At 29.1% G+C, this 17,140-nt stretch overlaps 2 protein-coding genes across 7 annotated transcripts in view; one reads left to right on the top strand and one right to left on the bottom strand.

Annotated features, from left to right (window-relative positions):
* The window catches only part of LOC142326264 (uncharacterized), a 147,488-nt gene that overhangs the window by 8,358 nt on the left and 121,990 nt on the right, over nucleotides 1–17,140 (bottom strand). Inside the window, exons 2-5 of one of the 5 annotated variants that reach the window (XR_012756747.1) lie at nucleotides 12,999–13,088; nucleotides 7,753–7,903; nucleotides 5,987–6,157; nucleotides 3,361–3,605 (exon numbers count right to left, since the gene is read on the bottom strand). Coding sequence is in view for 1 of the 5 variants with exons in the window: in XM_075368596.1 (XP_075224711.1) it covers nucleotides 6,135–6,157 (23 nt within the window). In the remaining 4 variants the exon portion in view is untranslated. Of the gene's footprint in view, nucleotides 1–3,360; nucleotides 3,606–5,986; nucleotides 6,158–7,752; nucleotides 7,904–12,998; nucleotides 13,089–17,140 lie in introns of those variants that run through there. The other 4 variants (XR_012756736.1, XR_012756737.1, XM_075368596.1 and 1 more) reach the window with 4 other exon arrangements.
* LOC142326266 (methyl farnesoate epoxidase-like) overlaps nucleotides 16,678–17,140 on the top strand; it is a 30,087-nt gene continuing 29,624 nt past the window's right edge. Inside the window, exon 1 of one of the 2 annotated variants that reach the window (XM_075368601.1) lies at nucleotides 16,678–16,822. In XM_075368601.1, the coding sequence (XP_075224716.1) occupies nucleotides 16,744–16,822 (79 nt within the window). In that variant the 5' untranslated portion in view covers nucleotides 16,678–16,743. The remainder of the gene's footprint in view (nucleotides 16,823–17,140) is intronic. The other variant, XM_075368600.1, reaches the window with a different exon arrangement.

Raw genomic sequence — 17,140 nt, 5'->3', positions numbered from 1 at the left:
TTTTGATGCTTGTCTTATTTTGGTAATAATCATATCAATAAATAAGCTTCCTTGATACTTCCGAATTTCAAAAAATTCGGAAATAAACTAATTTTGTTAAGTATTAACCTTATTTAAGAGATTGTGAAAAAGTTAGGTTTTTGCAATAATAAGAATTTCACAATAAGGTTTTCAGAATTCAATGGAAATATCCATAGTATATATGTACCTATGTGCATACGTATACATCTCTAATAACTCAAAATCGATTAACTGTAGGATGTTGAAATCTCGGATTTAGGAATTTTGTAATATCTAGCTGTGCACCTCTCCTTTTAATTGCAATCGACTGGACCAAAAATCTCCAAAAAAGCTCAAATTCAAAAAATTTGGATTCTGGACTTGCCTTAACTGCAGTAATAAACCGTAACCGAGAGCTTTTCAACGATATATCATAAGAAACTTCTGAATTAATTTTAACATTTAGCAGATGTTTAACAGTAGATACTGAAAGTCTCTACCCCTTTCTGCAGACCAAATGTTCCCTGTATTTGAAAAACTCAACTGGAGCAGATGTCCCAGGCAAAGACATTGCAAACTCAACAGAGTAAACTGTTCGCAGCTACCCTGTCTTTGAGTGAAATTCATTCACAGTTCGCCTTTTCAACATCATGTAATATGATAACCGGTTTAGAAAGTTTCTTTTTCAGAGTGATGAACGAACATTCTGGTCTCTCGGATCAAAGAAGTTTTTTTATTTTTGTGTAGCGAATAAAATGTTGTCATTTCTCAATTTTCCTACAGCTAAAGATTCTTTCTTCATGAAATCATACACGTAGTTTACAATTTCGCGCACCTGTCTTTGAAGTTTTTTAACTATTCGCACGTAAACGAACTACTTTAAAAAGTTTGAATGGTAAACCACGATTAAAAACTTTTTATAAAATATCGTATCGTACATCGATTAACAAATACACGACATGCCAAAAGAACCGTAGAACTTAACTTTATGTATATGGAAAAGCAAAAGAAGAACAAAAATAAAATGAAACATGTCACTTTCTTAAAACTGTAATTACACAAAAATACATTGCTACTAAGAGAAGACTAACCATGGTGTGCCAGTGTTAGAGAACAACAGAACAGCAGTGACGTATGCGGGCTGATTATCCAAGCTCGCTCTTTCTGTATTGGGGGTTACTGTACGTTACGAAATTATTAAATATTAATGCAGTATTGCACATTGTTGATCAACTGTTATTATACTGCCAACTTTGAAATAATAATATTTCAAATAATTTGTTGTACTTCTGTCATTAATAAAAAAAAAAAAAAAACAACAAAAAACTATTAAATAAGTACTTTACTCACAAACGTAGTAATGTATTGTTTTTAAAAATAATTCTAATTTTTTTTACAAGTTTTGTTTAAAAGTTAATGTGTTTTATTACCCACTTAACAAAGTTATTGTACATCAAACATAAAAAACAGGGGGGTTTTAACCCAGTTTATTGGTTTTCATCCCAGATTTCTCATAACGTAGTGCAGATACGGTTCTGGGATCCATTCTATTCTATATTTCAGTTCAAAAATCACCAGAAATCACTAATTCTGCCATTTAATTAACGTTCTAAAAATTTCAGAACTACCTCATTTACCGAGAAATCCGAGCGATATATTTCACTAGCAGTAACTCGCTAACGAAGCATTTTAGGACATATGTTTATATATGAATTTTTTTTCATTATTTTTACGAGTAGAATAGGTTACGAAAGTCCCAGGAGAACATAATCCAACAATATTTGTAGTGCTTGTGTGAAACATAACTTAGTTAAAATCATCCTGCTGACGTCTAACCCACCGGGTTGGTCTAGTGGTGAACGCGTCTAACCATATCAGCTGATTTGGAAGTCGAGTGTTCCAGCGTTCAAGTCCTAGTAAAGTCAGTTATTTTTACACGGATTTGAATACTAGATTGTGGATACCAGTGTTCTTTGGTGGTTGGGTTTAATTAACCACACATCTCAGGTTGGTCAAACTGAGATGGTACAAGACTACACTTCATTTGAACTCACATATCATACTCTCATACTCACATCCTCTAAAGCATTATCTGAAAGGTAATTACTGGAGGTTAAACAGGAAAAAGAAAGAAGGTGGTTTCATGTTTAAACCTAAATCAGCTGATTTCGAAGTCGAGAGTTCCAACGTTCAAATCATAGAAACACGTTACTTCTATACGGATTTGAATACTACGTCGTGGATATCGGTGTTCTTTGGTGGTTGATTTCAATTATCCACAGATCTCAGAAATGGTCACTGTACAAGACTACAATTCACCTACACTCATACATATCATCGTCTGAAGTATAATACCTGACTGATTCCCTGAGGCTAAAAAAACCTTTTCTTAAATTTTACCTTTTATTACCTTTTTTTCGCTGACAGGAAAAAAGGGTAATTTCATATTTGTCTGAATTTAGAAGGAATTTATCAGTGGTTGCCCTTCATAGACGTTGAAGATACCTTTACACCTCTTTGCTCACATGAAACGCTAGCTAGGAGGACAACATTTTGGCACAGACATCAAGCTGCAGAGCAGCGTAGAAACATGGCTGAAAACACAGGCGGTGACGAGGGTATTGGAAAGTTGGAACCACGCTACGACAAACGTCTAAATCGGAGTGGTGATTATGTAGAGAAATAGTGTAACTATGTAAGTACTTGTTACAAATAAAAAAACTTTTATTTTCACTGTGGTATTAATTTTGTGATCGATCGGAACTTGAAAAAAAAATAACCCTTGTATTTGCTAAGTTATACTGCACAATCCACGTTAAAATCTAGTTTTATGTAAATATATTCTCTTTTAACTGGATTTGAGTGTCCAAGTTACTGCAATTCTTTGAATTTTGGAGCTCATCATTATCGATATATTTTATGATCGGTCTGGACAATAAAAAATGTTTACTTTTAGAGATAGTTGGAAAAGAAATATGAACATTTTCACTGGACAGAGCTGGTGACACGCATCATTTTTGTGGTTCTATGTATTTTAAATTATCCTACACAATAAAATTAACACATTTTCTAAATTATCACATATTCGTTGATTATCACACATCAACGAATATGTGATAAAATAAAAAAAAAATGCATAATATTAAAAATGCATATAAAAAAATATGCATTTTTAATTATATATTTAAAAGAACTTTTCCACCCGTTCATTTGTCCACAAGAGAACTTGAACGTATTTAAAAAAATAAAATAAAACTTTGTATCTTAATTTTATTTAAAAACCTGAATTTTGATCCGTCTAATACCTGAAATGATTCAAACAAAAATATTTTTTTGCTTATAAGATACTGATTTTATTACCCGTAACTGCTTCTTCTGTTTACAAGAACTTTGTACTTTTTCTGCATCGGTTCACTCCAGTACAAGTAATAAATTAATATGAGATAGGCTCAATCTCAGAAATCAGCTGAGCAAATACTGATGTCGGATTAATTGGATTTTTGTCTTAAGAAGTAATATAATCTCACAAAATTGACAACTTGAGGATCACCAGGTGCCAACATTAATGATGAATTTAAAGGAGTAACCAAATTATGTTCTGTGATCTAAAATAAAGAATGACAATTATAAGAATTACAATAAGAATTATAAAAATGACAAAGAATTAACAAAATTATACAATTATGTAAATTACACATTGGTATAATAAGGACAATAGACAAAATACAAAAATATAATTTTTTACTTTCAAAAATTACATTTTGATAACTTTTATTAAAAAAGTGTATCATAAAGTTTTCCCCCCTTTTGAATGACAAATGTGCAAGCATTTTTATTTTTATTATAAAATGTACCCTGATATTCAGTTAACAATCACATCCATTGTAACAGACTACATGCTACGGTGAATGGCTGACTTTTACAAATGAGATAGCGTTTTATTCTTCAAGCTGGAATTTGAGTATCTTGCTGAAGAGTTACCAAATTCTGCAAATTTGTGGGAGGCTACTTGTCCAATCTGAAAACAGTTTTTAAAATACCACCTAAATGTGGAAAAATACTTCACCAGGGAAAGTTCATAAGGCTTTTCTTGGCCCTGGCATTAAAGCTCACTTGCTCTTCTGTTTCTGCTCTAAAAAGGCAACAGTATAAAACTTCTTTTAATGGAAGGAAGGGATGAGATGAAATTAGTTCTCATGGAAAGCTAAGTGAATCAGTAGAATTTTAATCTTCCTGTGAGTAAAACAAAATTTGTACTTCTAAAAGGTACCGCCTGTACTTTTACTTTGAAAGGTAAAGTACCTTTTAAATTTTACCTTCAATATTTAGTTATGTTGCTCTACTTCCCCTGTAAAAGAGTTCATGCTCTTGCTTTGAAGTCAAAGTAAGGTTTACCTTCACTTAATGAAGATATATGAATGTGAGGTCTTCATGCCAAACTGAAAGGTGGAACGCCTGTAATATCTTTAATACAGCCTGTTCATTCACGAGATTTCATCCAACACTTAGCGAGGCATAACCCTGTTGTATTGAATTTATGGAAGTGATCCCATCAAATTATATTTTGAAATATGCTGTCCTGCTCTAAGAAGACTTAGAGAACATATCATCCTCATATCATCCTGAAGCTGCAAAGTCAGGTAAACTGGTATCTAATTAATAAAGCATTGTGGCACAAGCATGCTTTGGTGAATGAACTGTGTGAAAGTTTCTCAATAAAGTTACAATGATCAACTATATCAGTTTATTTAGTGAAACCCTTTGTTGTATACAAATATGGCCTTACACAGCAGGTAATATTTCCGGTTTATAAACATTTTTCTTATTAATTTCTAGAATTTATTCAGCCCTATTTTGCCAGAACATAATATAGTTGTGATGGCATATCATCAATTTTTACAGCTTCATATAGTTAGGATCTTACAAACCTGCTCAGAATTCATATTCCAGTACACTCTTCTCTAAAATGATTAACTACTTTCTTCTTCTCAAATTCATAACATTTTTCCCTTCTGTATAAACCTACAAGTTTGTTTTTATATACACATGTATATTATTAGATTTTAGATCAACCTCTAAATGAAACAGAACTTCTCTAGCCTCAAAATCTGCATACAGCTGTACAAAGTTTATTCAGTCCTAATTTGCCCAAAAGGCATAGTAATCAGGGTCAACCATTAAATAATGATCTTTCTACAGAAATAAATAAAAAATATATTTACTCATCGCAGCAGAATGTTCTTTATTTTTCTACACACTTACAATTCAAATGGCATAACATTGTGTCATTAGTTTTTTATCCTTCTTTATAGTAATCTATCAATAATTTGTCACTCGGCTACACAGTGAAAATAATTTAGACCTCTCATGATTTTTAAAGTAACTGTCATTTTAAAATTCTTTTATTCAGTAAATGGATCAGTAGAGGAGAATAGTACAAAACATTTTTGTCATATATTAGTATATAACCAAATTTTAATAGTATTATGCTATTACTAATCTCCTATTTTCTTTTTCTTCTTCCAAGGAAAATAATGTAAGTACTCCTTCTTCATTTGATGAATACATTTTCCACAACCATTGGGATGGTATTGACACTGGTATGAAAAAATTGTGGCTTAAATACAGGTACACATAATTTTTCATTGCCACTACATCTTTAAGAGGTGCATATATTTTGTGAAAGATCTTATTCTGAAGAATTTATTTTATATAAAGGGACTGATGCAAGTCCAAGACATATTAGAAATAATGTCCTCATTATCTACAGATCCACTACAATTAATGGGGAGATACAAAAGCACTTAAGCATGTCGATGCTTACTGACTAACATTTTTTTCCTAAAAATAAAAAAAAGATTTCATCTAAATAAGAAAGAGATTACGAGATATAATAACTAAGAGATTACTAGTGCAGTTTTTTGAAGTTTGAGATACAAAAAAGAAATATAAATAAAAATAATTTTTGAAATAACTACACACTTACTTCATTGATAAAAGCAATAAACTTAGCAACATCTGATCTAAACTTCATTTCATCCTTCCTACTGAGACAAGGCCACACTAATGTTTCTTTACATTTCGCTGGATAAATTATATTTAGTAAATGATAGACAACTTCATTAAATCCCATTTTATTTGGAACTGCAAACATTCCCTAAAAAGAAAAAGAAAAGTAATACAAGATTTTAAATATGTGTACTTCCAAAGATCAAATGGTCTTTCAAGTGAATTTTCTCAGTATTATATGCCACAGTACAGTTGTTCTGCCCCCAAAAAAAAAGTAGTAAAAAATGTTTTTAAGAATGTATCACAACACACTGCTGAACCTCAATCCAGGATAATGATCGCACAATCACTCATATCCAGAAGACATTTTTACCCTCAACAATAAAACAAACCCAACTACCTACATATTTTACCTTATCCAAAATAGACAAACACAGATTCAAAACACAAATATCCTAATTATTCTTAATATGTCTTGATGCATGTTGTGTAGATATCCTAAGTAGCATAAGCATATAGCATTTTGTAGATATTATCCAAAACAGACGTTTGTGTCAGCAGATAATTGAATGAACTCGCAATAACCAAAGAAATGAATAATTGTTAATGTTTTCAGGAAAAAGGTAAATCTTTTATACACCACAAACAAAATACCCAAGATCCACAAACTAAAAAAGAACACATCAGTCTAAAAGTATAAGTTTAACTGCTTCAAATGCACTGAATACAACTGTGTAACTTTTTTTAAACAAGTGCATCAGAAGCTGTGGATCTGTCAATGGCCTCCAAGGTAGCCTGACTTAACATCTTTTGACTAATTCCAGCGGAAATCATTAGTATATGAACAAAAGTATAATACAAGAGAAGAGTTGGTTAATAGAATTCTCTGTGTAGTACAACTAATACAAAACAACCCAGTTCAAATGCACAAAGCCACCAAAAAGATTGTTTGTTGATTGTTAGTAAAAATTTGCCACATTTTGGTATGTTTTCTTTTTATTAAACTTCTAAATTCCTGTATTTGTATTTAATTAATGTATCCTGTAATTTGTATTTAGTTTCTGTGGACTATATTCACACTATTTTGCTCAGAATAAAATTTTCTACAACTTTTATATGTTTACTAACCATTTAACAAGATTACTTACATGTTATGCCAAACATAGTATAATGTATTTTCAACATAAAACATCTAAATTTAAACCTTAATTTCGTTCCTAATAATTACAGTCTGGGTTAACTTTTTACCCAAAGTAAAAAAAAAAAAATCAGATGAAATCTTTCGCCAGCCAATACTCACCAACGAAGGAAGCACTTCTGAACGTATGTTTATAAGAACTTTCTTCTTATTTTCACCAGTAGAAGTTTGTTACATCCTTCGTGAATCACTCTCTCTCCACTCACACACACACACACATCTATGTAATTAACATGCCTTGATTTTTCCAATCTCCTGTAATTAGTTTTAGCTTAACACACAATCACGTAAATGTTGCTAATAATAAATGTTCCATAAATATTTTCAAAAATATAAGAAATAAGCACTGAATTCATGAAAAATCATTCTCATGAATTCAGATTGTTGTCACAAAGTTAAACTTGTCAACTAGCTGATACCCAATTAACTATTTTAGGCCAATATTTAAGACCTTAATGTAGATATTAAGTGGCTATTGAACTACAAGATATAATTAGTAATAGTGTGTGATATAATTAGTAATAATGTGTGTGAGTATTACTTACCTTTCTGAAGACATTTTCTAAGCCAGGATTAAATGGAACAATGAAACTAAGCAATGTAATATTATCATGTATTAGTTCATGCGGATTATTCATTATTATATTTATTCCGTTATATATATATAAGTAATTAAGATATTCAACTGATATTGTCCTAAAAAGAAGAAAGTTGTTCACAATAGGAAAAATTAGCTATTACTGATGAAGACTAATCATTTATTTACTACAACAGGTTGACACATAATTATAGTTTCATGATGTTACATGAATTTTACAATGTAATTAATCAAGCTGAACAAATGATAAAATAGCAACATATAACTTATTAGATATATAACCTTATTTAACTGATTTATATATATATATATATATATATATATATATGTATACCAACTTAGCAAAAAAATATTACATAACATTACAGTACTGTATGTGTGACTAGCCACATAATGAAAAATTTTTTTAATCTTTTAATATTTATGACTACATATTTTTATATGTTATAATTTTAATGGTTGAATTTAATGTGTGATTTGGAAGAAAAAGTTAACTGATGATGAGGGAAAATATCGAAAGTGCTATTAGTAAAAAATAATAATCCTTATCGAATTCTGTACTCTGGGTGGCAAACGGTTTTTATACTTTTGTCTGTCTATCTGTCCGTCCGTCTGACACAGACAGACGGACAACTAAAATTATACAATAATAGTAAATACAACTAAAATTAATAAAAATAATATCTCACAGTTGTTGTCAAATAAATAAATTTAATCACAAGAAAGGTTTTCTACATTTTAATAAATTACCTTAATATACTCTTCATACAAAGAATATTAGAAGGAAATAAATTACAAAAAAAAGTCGATTGTATTCTTAATTGTTAAAACCCCTAAAACTTAACTTTTTGAACCGTAACAGAGTTCCCACCGAATTCTAAGAATCATTTTTCCTGACCAATTTAGTGAACATTTCCTGACTCTCATAATGTTATGTTACTGCTATTTACTCCACAAAATATATACATATTTTATTTTTTTACAGCCTCCCTTTTAAAAATAGATTTTTTAAAATATACATTTAAAATTAAGCTATTTTTTGTGATAAATTGTTTCAGTAAATTACACTGCGAAGTAAAAAAAAAACAATGACAATATTTAATAAGTTTCTTGCAAAAAAACAAATATCATGGTAACTAAAAGTAACACAGATAAGAAATAAAAGCTAACTAAAGCAAGTTTTAAAAATAATTGGCTTGCACCTAAGATTGTTAAAAATTTTTTCACAAAAACTAGGCTACATTATTTAACAAAGTAAACAAAAAACAATATTTAATAACTTAATTTGCATAAAAATGCGAAGAAACACAGATTTCAATTTAACTGAGAATATATGTACAACCACAACTTAAAGGAAAGCTAAAATCACTGTGACTAAAATTAACAGAAAAGAAAACTGAAACAGAACAAATAAAAATTTTAAAAGCTACACCAAAATCTTCACACGAACTTAAGGATAACTTAATTTGTACAACATTGAGAACCCACATAAACTCCGCCTTAGAAACATCATCTTTATAAAAAAATAAGTAATTGTGTTGTCATTTTGCACAAATGAAGTCAAGGATTCAAATGTATGATTTACTACTGAAATGCTATTACTCTGATCAGAAGATCCAGGTAAAGAACACACAGATGTATTACAATCACCGTTCTCACAACTGTTGATCAAAGTTTTAGTCTGTTGATTTAAAGAGATAAAAAACTTTTCAAAAGCTAAGAATTCCTTATATTAATTATTTTATTATGCTGGTTTCTTTTATTGTGTGAAGTTACTGCCTTTTGGACCATACTGCCCAGCCCAAAATGTTTTTTACACATCTAACCAACTTAATTTTGGGTGTAAGTTTATATCTAACCAATAGTCATTAAAAAGTTATTTTAGATGCCATTTAAAGCAATTAATAACCTTAAAAAAATATAAAAAATTCACGGTGGTTGAGAGAAATTCCAAGAAAACTTTTAACAACCTTTAAATTTTCCAATGGTAACGTTATGTTAAAATTTCACCAGTGAAAAAATTAACTGCAATTTGGAAATTTCTGTTTTTATATAAAAGAATAATTGGAGAATGTAAGTAAAAACAGGACATGTCAATGGCTACTTACAGCACATAGTTGCAATGTGCTGGGCGATGGGGTTGCCACTTCCTGATGCCAGGAAAGTATAACAAATACATTTTGGCATTACTTAAAAAATACTTTAATAACTAACATAATCTTAATTTGGCAACAAAAATGCAATTCTATGATTTTTCTTGCAATATTTCCTGACTTTTTCCAAAAATTCTTGATTAAATCTATATTTACTGCTTGTGGGAACCATATGTAATTTATAGTATAATAATTGTTATTTATAGTATTTAATATATATAATGTAAATAGTTATTTATTTCATTTTTGTAATTACTTATTTCTATTAATTATGAATTTATAACCGATTAATTAGTAACTGTTTTTAGTTGTACTAATTACTTTTTTACTAACACATGAGCACTTTATTTATCATAATATATGACAATTGTTTCCAAAAATTTTTTGATTCTCAGTGCCCTTATCGATTCCAGATTTTTTGATGGTACCCTTGTCAAATTTTAAAATAACCAATCTTTTGGAAGGGTTAGGTAAATATAAATATAACAACCTTTAAATTGTAGTAATTTAACAAATTCAACTAATATAATAATTAGTTTGATGGATGAGCTTGTTGGTTGCTGCATTTTGTCAAATTGTGGAATTAAACAAGCCACTTCCTTCTACACAATGACTTGCTCGTAATACTTGGATTTTATCAAGGCAACGGTTGAAAATCCAGCTTTTCACAAATAAGAAGTCACAAATGGAATTCAAATTTTCTGGGCTATACAACTTTACAAGTGGGTATTCATCTTTTACTGACATTCAAAATGCAATTAATTTCACACTGCCAAATATTGTTTTCAACATATTATGACAAGACAACTCGATCAGATTCTCTTCTTCTGCACGAGTAAATTTAAACGGATCTGGAATTCACGCAAATTCATCAACATAATCATTCTGAAAATATTTCTCAAAGCGTTGATAAGCTGTGATAAGTGTTTTCAAAAATGGATATCATATAAGACAAATCGACTTCATTGGAGGTCAACAAGTTGTAACAGGGAGAAACATTAATTGTCTTCATCTTCATTAATTTTACTTTTCCGCGCTTTAGTTTTTTTATAAAACCATACAGAATGACCACCATCAGCACAGACACCAACATACATAGTCTACTCCACCATTCCAAACTGTTTTCGAATATGAAATTATCAAGAATCTTCTCAAACAAGCCTTGACTCTGCACAAGCAGTGATACTTTAACAGAAGAGAAGGTCTTCTAGAATGTTACTACCATCTATAAACCGCATATACCAAATCAAGTGAAACCATTATTATAATTTTCATCTGTGGCCTAATGCAGATTTAATAGAAAAATACCTTCCCTTTTAATTTTTCAATTAATCAATTATCGAGATCCTCCACTATGAGCTGATTCTGTATCTGATGATTTTTACTTTTGAAAGTAACTTCCCAACAGACTTGCTGATCATAATCTTCACAGACTAGTAGAATGAATTCTGCGATTCTATGTGCTACCTAGTAAGGTGCTAGCAAAGTACCTTACTCCTACCTTCCTGCAAAGTAGTCATGAGATTTACTATGTTGGGATAAGTGGCTTCTAAAAGGTGTTTCAACTTACTTGGTAGCATGCAATCTAGTTACAAAATACTATCTCCAAAAACTAATTCAAGGTTAAAACTGTGCAAAACTAATATATATTTATTTATATATAAACATAAAATATCAGAAAATTCAACACTAATGTCATGTCATCTAGAAACCATTTACAAAGGCTTCTGTAAACAGTAACTAAGTAGTTTGCACCAACTCCACTAGATGCTGCATCCTGTGACACTGAATTGAAAATAAAATTACAAATTTTGTAATATTCCACGGCACCCCTATGATAAAAGTTGCAGCTTCCTAGAGCCACAACTTAAAATTAAAAAAAAAATTATTAATAAAGTTACTGCTATTTCTTCTCTTAACATTTTTTTAATGATATGGTCATTCAAATATTTTCAAACTAATACAAAAATGGTAGCAGTTTCAAAGTAGCATAAAAAATAATAAAAATAAACAATTTCTGAAGAGACAAACAATAATAGGGAAATGCAAGAAAAAATAATAGAGCAGTAGGCATTTCAATAATACATTACATTAATATATATGACAAACAAAAATAAACAATTACAGATTAAACCTTATACATAATTTCATTTAGTATTGAAGGAAAGGTAAATAAACTCTGACAAAGTTGCATATAACTAATATTGAAAGTTTTTTAGTGTATTTTCTTGCTAGTTATACAAGTATTTTATATTATCTTTACTACTATATATTCTAAACCGTACATTGTTTTGTATACTATAATGGATCAAAAGTTGAGACTTTAGTCATGTGTTACAAACTGGCAACATTTGCATATTTTACGTTATTATAACTACATTAACATAAAATGTGCAAAGTCTTGAGACATTTTTTAAGTAAGAGGAAGCAATTCTTGGGATTAAAAGTTGCTGTTTATGTATGTTTGTACAATAACTTCCCAAATATTTATAAAATTTGTCAGGCTCTATTCCTTCCCAGAAGAAATACTTCATGTACAAATCTTGCCATGTTCATTTGCATGGCTAGATTGTACCAAATGTTGGTCCTGTTAAATGAATGTAAGAAGTATATTTTAACATTAATTGATATTTATTTCCACAACACATAAATAAGTAGAATGTTTAGAAGACCTGTGCCTATGATCTTTATGAATTAATTTAATACATACATTTGAATTATAAAATAGATTGACTATATATAACTATTACATCATACCTGAATAGAAAAATAAGATAAATAACCGTTTATGTTTAGGATCTTACATTTTGAATGAATGCGCTCCAAATCTGAACTGAACAATACATGTCAGAATAATCTATATTGTGAGAAAGAAGAAAATTATAGGTTCATAGTATTCTTACAAGAATAAAGAAGAGATAAATTTGATTTCATGTTTTAACACATCCCTAAAAATGAAAGTTTTGTAGAAAAATTAATAACTATTTGCTAAATTTTCATCCTTAATTCTTAAGTAAAGGTAAAATTCCTTCTCACTTACTTCTATTCCTTTATTTGTAGAATATATTGCTTTTAATTGCACAACAGCACTACTACAAATAGAAGAGAGAAATTTACATTTCTGTGAGCCCTGGAAAAGATAAAAATTGATGCTGTGTGAATACTATATATTACTGATTCATAAAACATCTAATAATGTAATGCAGAAAATTGTTATTCCAATTTACAACATGTAAGAGTAATTGTATAAAAAATCAAATTAAAAAATACAACACTGGACGACAAAATATTGATTGCTAATAACTGATTAAAGAACACAATTCAATCAATATTTAAAAAATTACAATTTTATTAAGCTTAGAAAAAAAAATTTTTTTTTTTTCTTAGATGTAATAGGTCTATTAATGTTTGTAACTCAACTACCTACAAAAAGCTGAATTTATAAGTTACTCCTGATCAATACATAAATAGCAATTTGCTTTAAAAATCACAAAATTCATATAAATTTACCTTAAGACTACTAAGACACCAAATTATTTCTACTAATTTCTTTTATTTGCACAAACACATTCATTACAAAAATCGCAACTAAATATGTAAAATTATTATTTAACCAAATTATACATGCACTAACAGAAAGTTTAATAATTTGATGAATAAACAGAATAATACAATATCAAATATAATTAATCATAAACACAAGTTTGGAGCAGATAAGGTCAATACCAAAGATATTTGAATTTAACGATAACAAAATTAACATTATTAAACATGCATATAAATTTAATATACCAACATTAAATATGAATAAAATTATCAAAAATACCATTATAAAAAATTGTTGGCAAGCTGAACTTTCATTTATATTTTATTTATAAAATACTAACGGTGCCACGTTATGAAAATTTAACCTAAATTATTATAATTATAGGGCACAGTTCGTTTTCATCGTAATTAATTTTTTTGTGTATACATTTTAAATCATAAAAAATTGCTTTAATAAATGGATGGAGGTATTAACTTAAAACTAGAATACTAAGAATTTAAAAGTATCGATGAGCTACTTAAACTTACGACCGATTTCTCATAACTGATCATTAATTGTTAGCATTTGACTACTTTATGAAAAATTCAAATAATCCAAAGACTGCTAAACACAAATCACACAGATCTTAACCAACAAACATTACTTGCACACTATTTCCTGCTAAAACAACTTGGTTTATAAAATTAATTTAAACGTAAAATTGCGATATGACATTTGGAACAAAGTTTGAAGTTAGATATCAGAAAATTGAAGTATTAAGTAAAACAACTCATGAAATCATAAAATCCTTAGTAAAGATGATCAACAGTAATATTTTTATTGCGTAATAATTCATCTTACAACCTGTTGTGAAGCATTATAACTTACGAAACAAAATGTCTTGCACTCAGAAATATATATACAAGTTTTTTTCATAAATACTGCCAGTGTTAGAGAACAACAGAACAGCAGTGACGTATGCGGGCTGATTATCCAAGCTCGCTCTTTCTGTATTGGGGGTTACTGTACGTTACGAAATTATTAAATATTAATGCAGTATTGCACATTGTTGATCAACTGTTATTATACTGCCAACTTTGAAATAATAATATTTCAAATAATTTGTTGTACTTCTGTCATTAATAAAAAAAAAAACAACAAAAAACTATTAAATAAGTACTTTACTCACAAACATAGTAAGTAATGTATTGTTTTTAAAAATAATTCTAATTTTTTTTACAAGTTTTGTTTAAAAGTTAATGTGTTTTATTACCCACTTAACAAAGTTATTGTACATCAAACATAAAAAACAGGGGGGTTTTAACCCAGTTTATTGGTTTTCATCCCAGATTTCTCATAACGTACTGCAGATACGGTTCTGGGATCCATTCTATTCTATATTTCAGTTCAAAAATCACCAGAAATCACTAATTCTGCCATTTAATTAACGTTCTAAAAATTTCAGAACGACCTCATTTACCGAGAAATCCGAGCGATATATTTCACTAGCAGTAACTCGCTAACGAAGCATTTTAGGACATATGTTTATATATGAATTTTTTTTCATTATTTTTACGAGTAGAATAGGTTACGAAAGTCCCAGGAGAACATAATCCAACAATATTTGTAGTGCTTGTGTGAAACATAACTTAGTTAAAATCATCCTGCTCAGGTAGTTACATGTCTAACCCACCGGGTTGGTCTAGTGGTGAACGCGTCTAACCATATCAGCTGATTTGGAAGTCGAGTGTTCCAGCGTTCAAGTCCTAGTAAAGTCAGTTATTTTTACACGGATTTGAATACTAGATTGTGGATACCAGTGTTCTTTGGTGGTTGGGTTTAATTAACCACACATCTCAGGTTGGTCAAACTGAGATGGTACAAGACTACACTTCATTTGAACTCGCATATCATACTCTCATACTCACATCCTCTAAAGCATTATCTGAAAGGTAATTACTGGAGGTTAAACAGGAAAAAGAAAGAAGGCGGTTTCATGTTTAAACCTAAATCAGCTGATTTCGAAGTCGAGAGTTCCAACGTTCAAATCATAGAAACACGTTACTTCTATACGGATTTGAATACTACGTCGTGGATATCGGTGTTCTTTGGTGGTTGATTTCAATTATCCACAGATCTCAGAAATGGTCACTGTACAAGACTACAATTCACCTACACTCATACATATCATCGTCTGAAGTATAATACCTGACTGATTCCCTGAGGCTAAAAAAACCTTTTCTTAAATTTTACCTTTTATTACCTTTTTTCGCTGACAGGGAAAAAAGGTAATTTCATATTTGTCTGAATTTAGAAGGAATTTATCAGTGGTACTTACCACTGATAAATTGTCAACACTTGTTGACAGTTTGTTTGGTGTTTAATTTTTAATATTAATTGAAATGGTTAATGAAACTGCAGTACAGTTGGTGATGCCTGACCTGTTTTTATAATAATTTTCTAATTCCTAAGCAGAAATAACAGTGTTTTAATACAGAACTTTTATTTCAAAATTAGAAATTTTTTAAATAAAATAAATTTTATTGCATTCTTTATTATTAATGAAGCAATAAAAATGATTCAGCAATAACAAAATTCAACAATTTTTGCTACATTCAACAGTTCTTAATATAATATAATCTTAATTCTTCCAAACAAATTATCAAAACTGCCGTTTGGTCATCATAAATAATGGTTGAACCTACATGAAAAATGTCATATTTCAGTTTCAATTATTGTTAATTTTATTTCACCAGTATTGTAGAAAATCATTTAAGTTAATATTCAAAATGTTGAATGCTGCCTTATTTAAAGATATACTTTAAAGAGTAATGTGTTTGTATTTAAAATTCTGAATATATATATATATAATTACTATAATATATAATATAATATATAATATATATAATTACTATTTTTAACCTATTCACATATATTTTTATTATTCCTACCTGTGATATTTTATTCATAGTTTTGTCTTTTCTTTTTTTTTTAAGTGTCCCTTTCAAATATTAACATTTGAAAAAGATGGTGAAATCGTTCCTCTAAAATAAGAACAATTAAAATACAAGGGTGTGACCTCTAGCTATTCAAATTTGAAACCATTTATGCTACTATTAATAATCTTCTTACTTATCTATGTATACACATTGTATATAAGATATGCTTTTTAACTATTTAACAATTAGTTTATATTTAGCTGTTGTGACCGGTAATTTATTTTCTTTGCTCATAATCTAAAATTTGTTTTTCAGTCAACATGATATTTTATATAGTTCTTGTTATATTTATTTTATTGATATACATTGATACCAGGAAACCTGCTTATTATCCCCCAGGTAAATTTATTATTGTTGTTATGAAAATTTAATAAATGTATATAACACAACATGCATATAGATTTTAATTTTTTGTCAACATGAGTTAATTTTCTGATTTAACATTGGTTTAAGCTGTTAATAATTATTAAAATAGTATAACCAAATACATGTTAAAAACTGTAAACCTAATATCACAGGTTCGTAGAAAAGTTGCATAAAAATAATGTGATAAAAAAGGCTAAAATGTTTGACATGCTCTTTTGTATATGTATGTCCCTAGATTTAGAATTAAAAAATTCCATGCATGATTGATAGTTTTATTTGTAATAGTCTTTG

Source organism: Lycorma delicatula, chromosome 6, assembly GCF_047948215.1.
Source record: "Lycorma delicatula isolate Av1 chromosome 6, ASM4794821v1, whole genome shotgun sequence".
NCBI classification, from domain to species: domain Eukaryota; kingdom Metazoa; phylum Arthropoda; class Insecta; order Hemiptera; family Fulgoridae; genus Lycorma; species Lycorma delicatula.
Note: the sequence above shows the minus strand (reverse complement) of the source record. Positions and strands in the feature narration are given on the sequence as shown.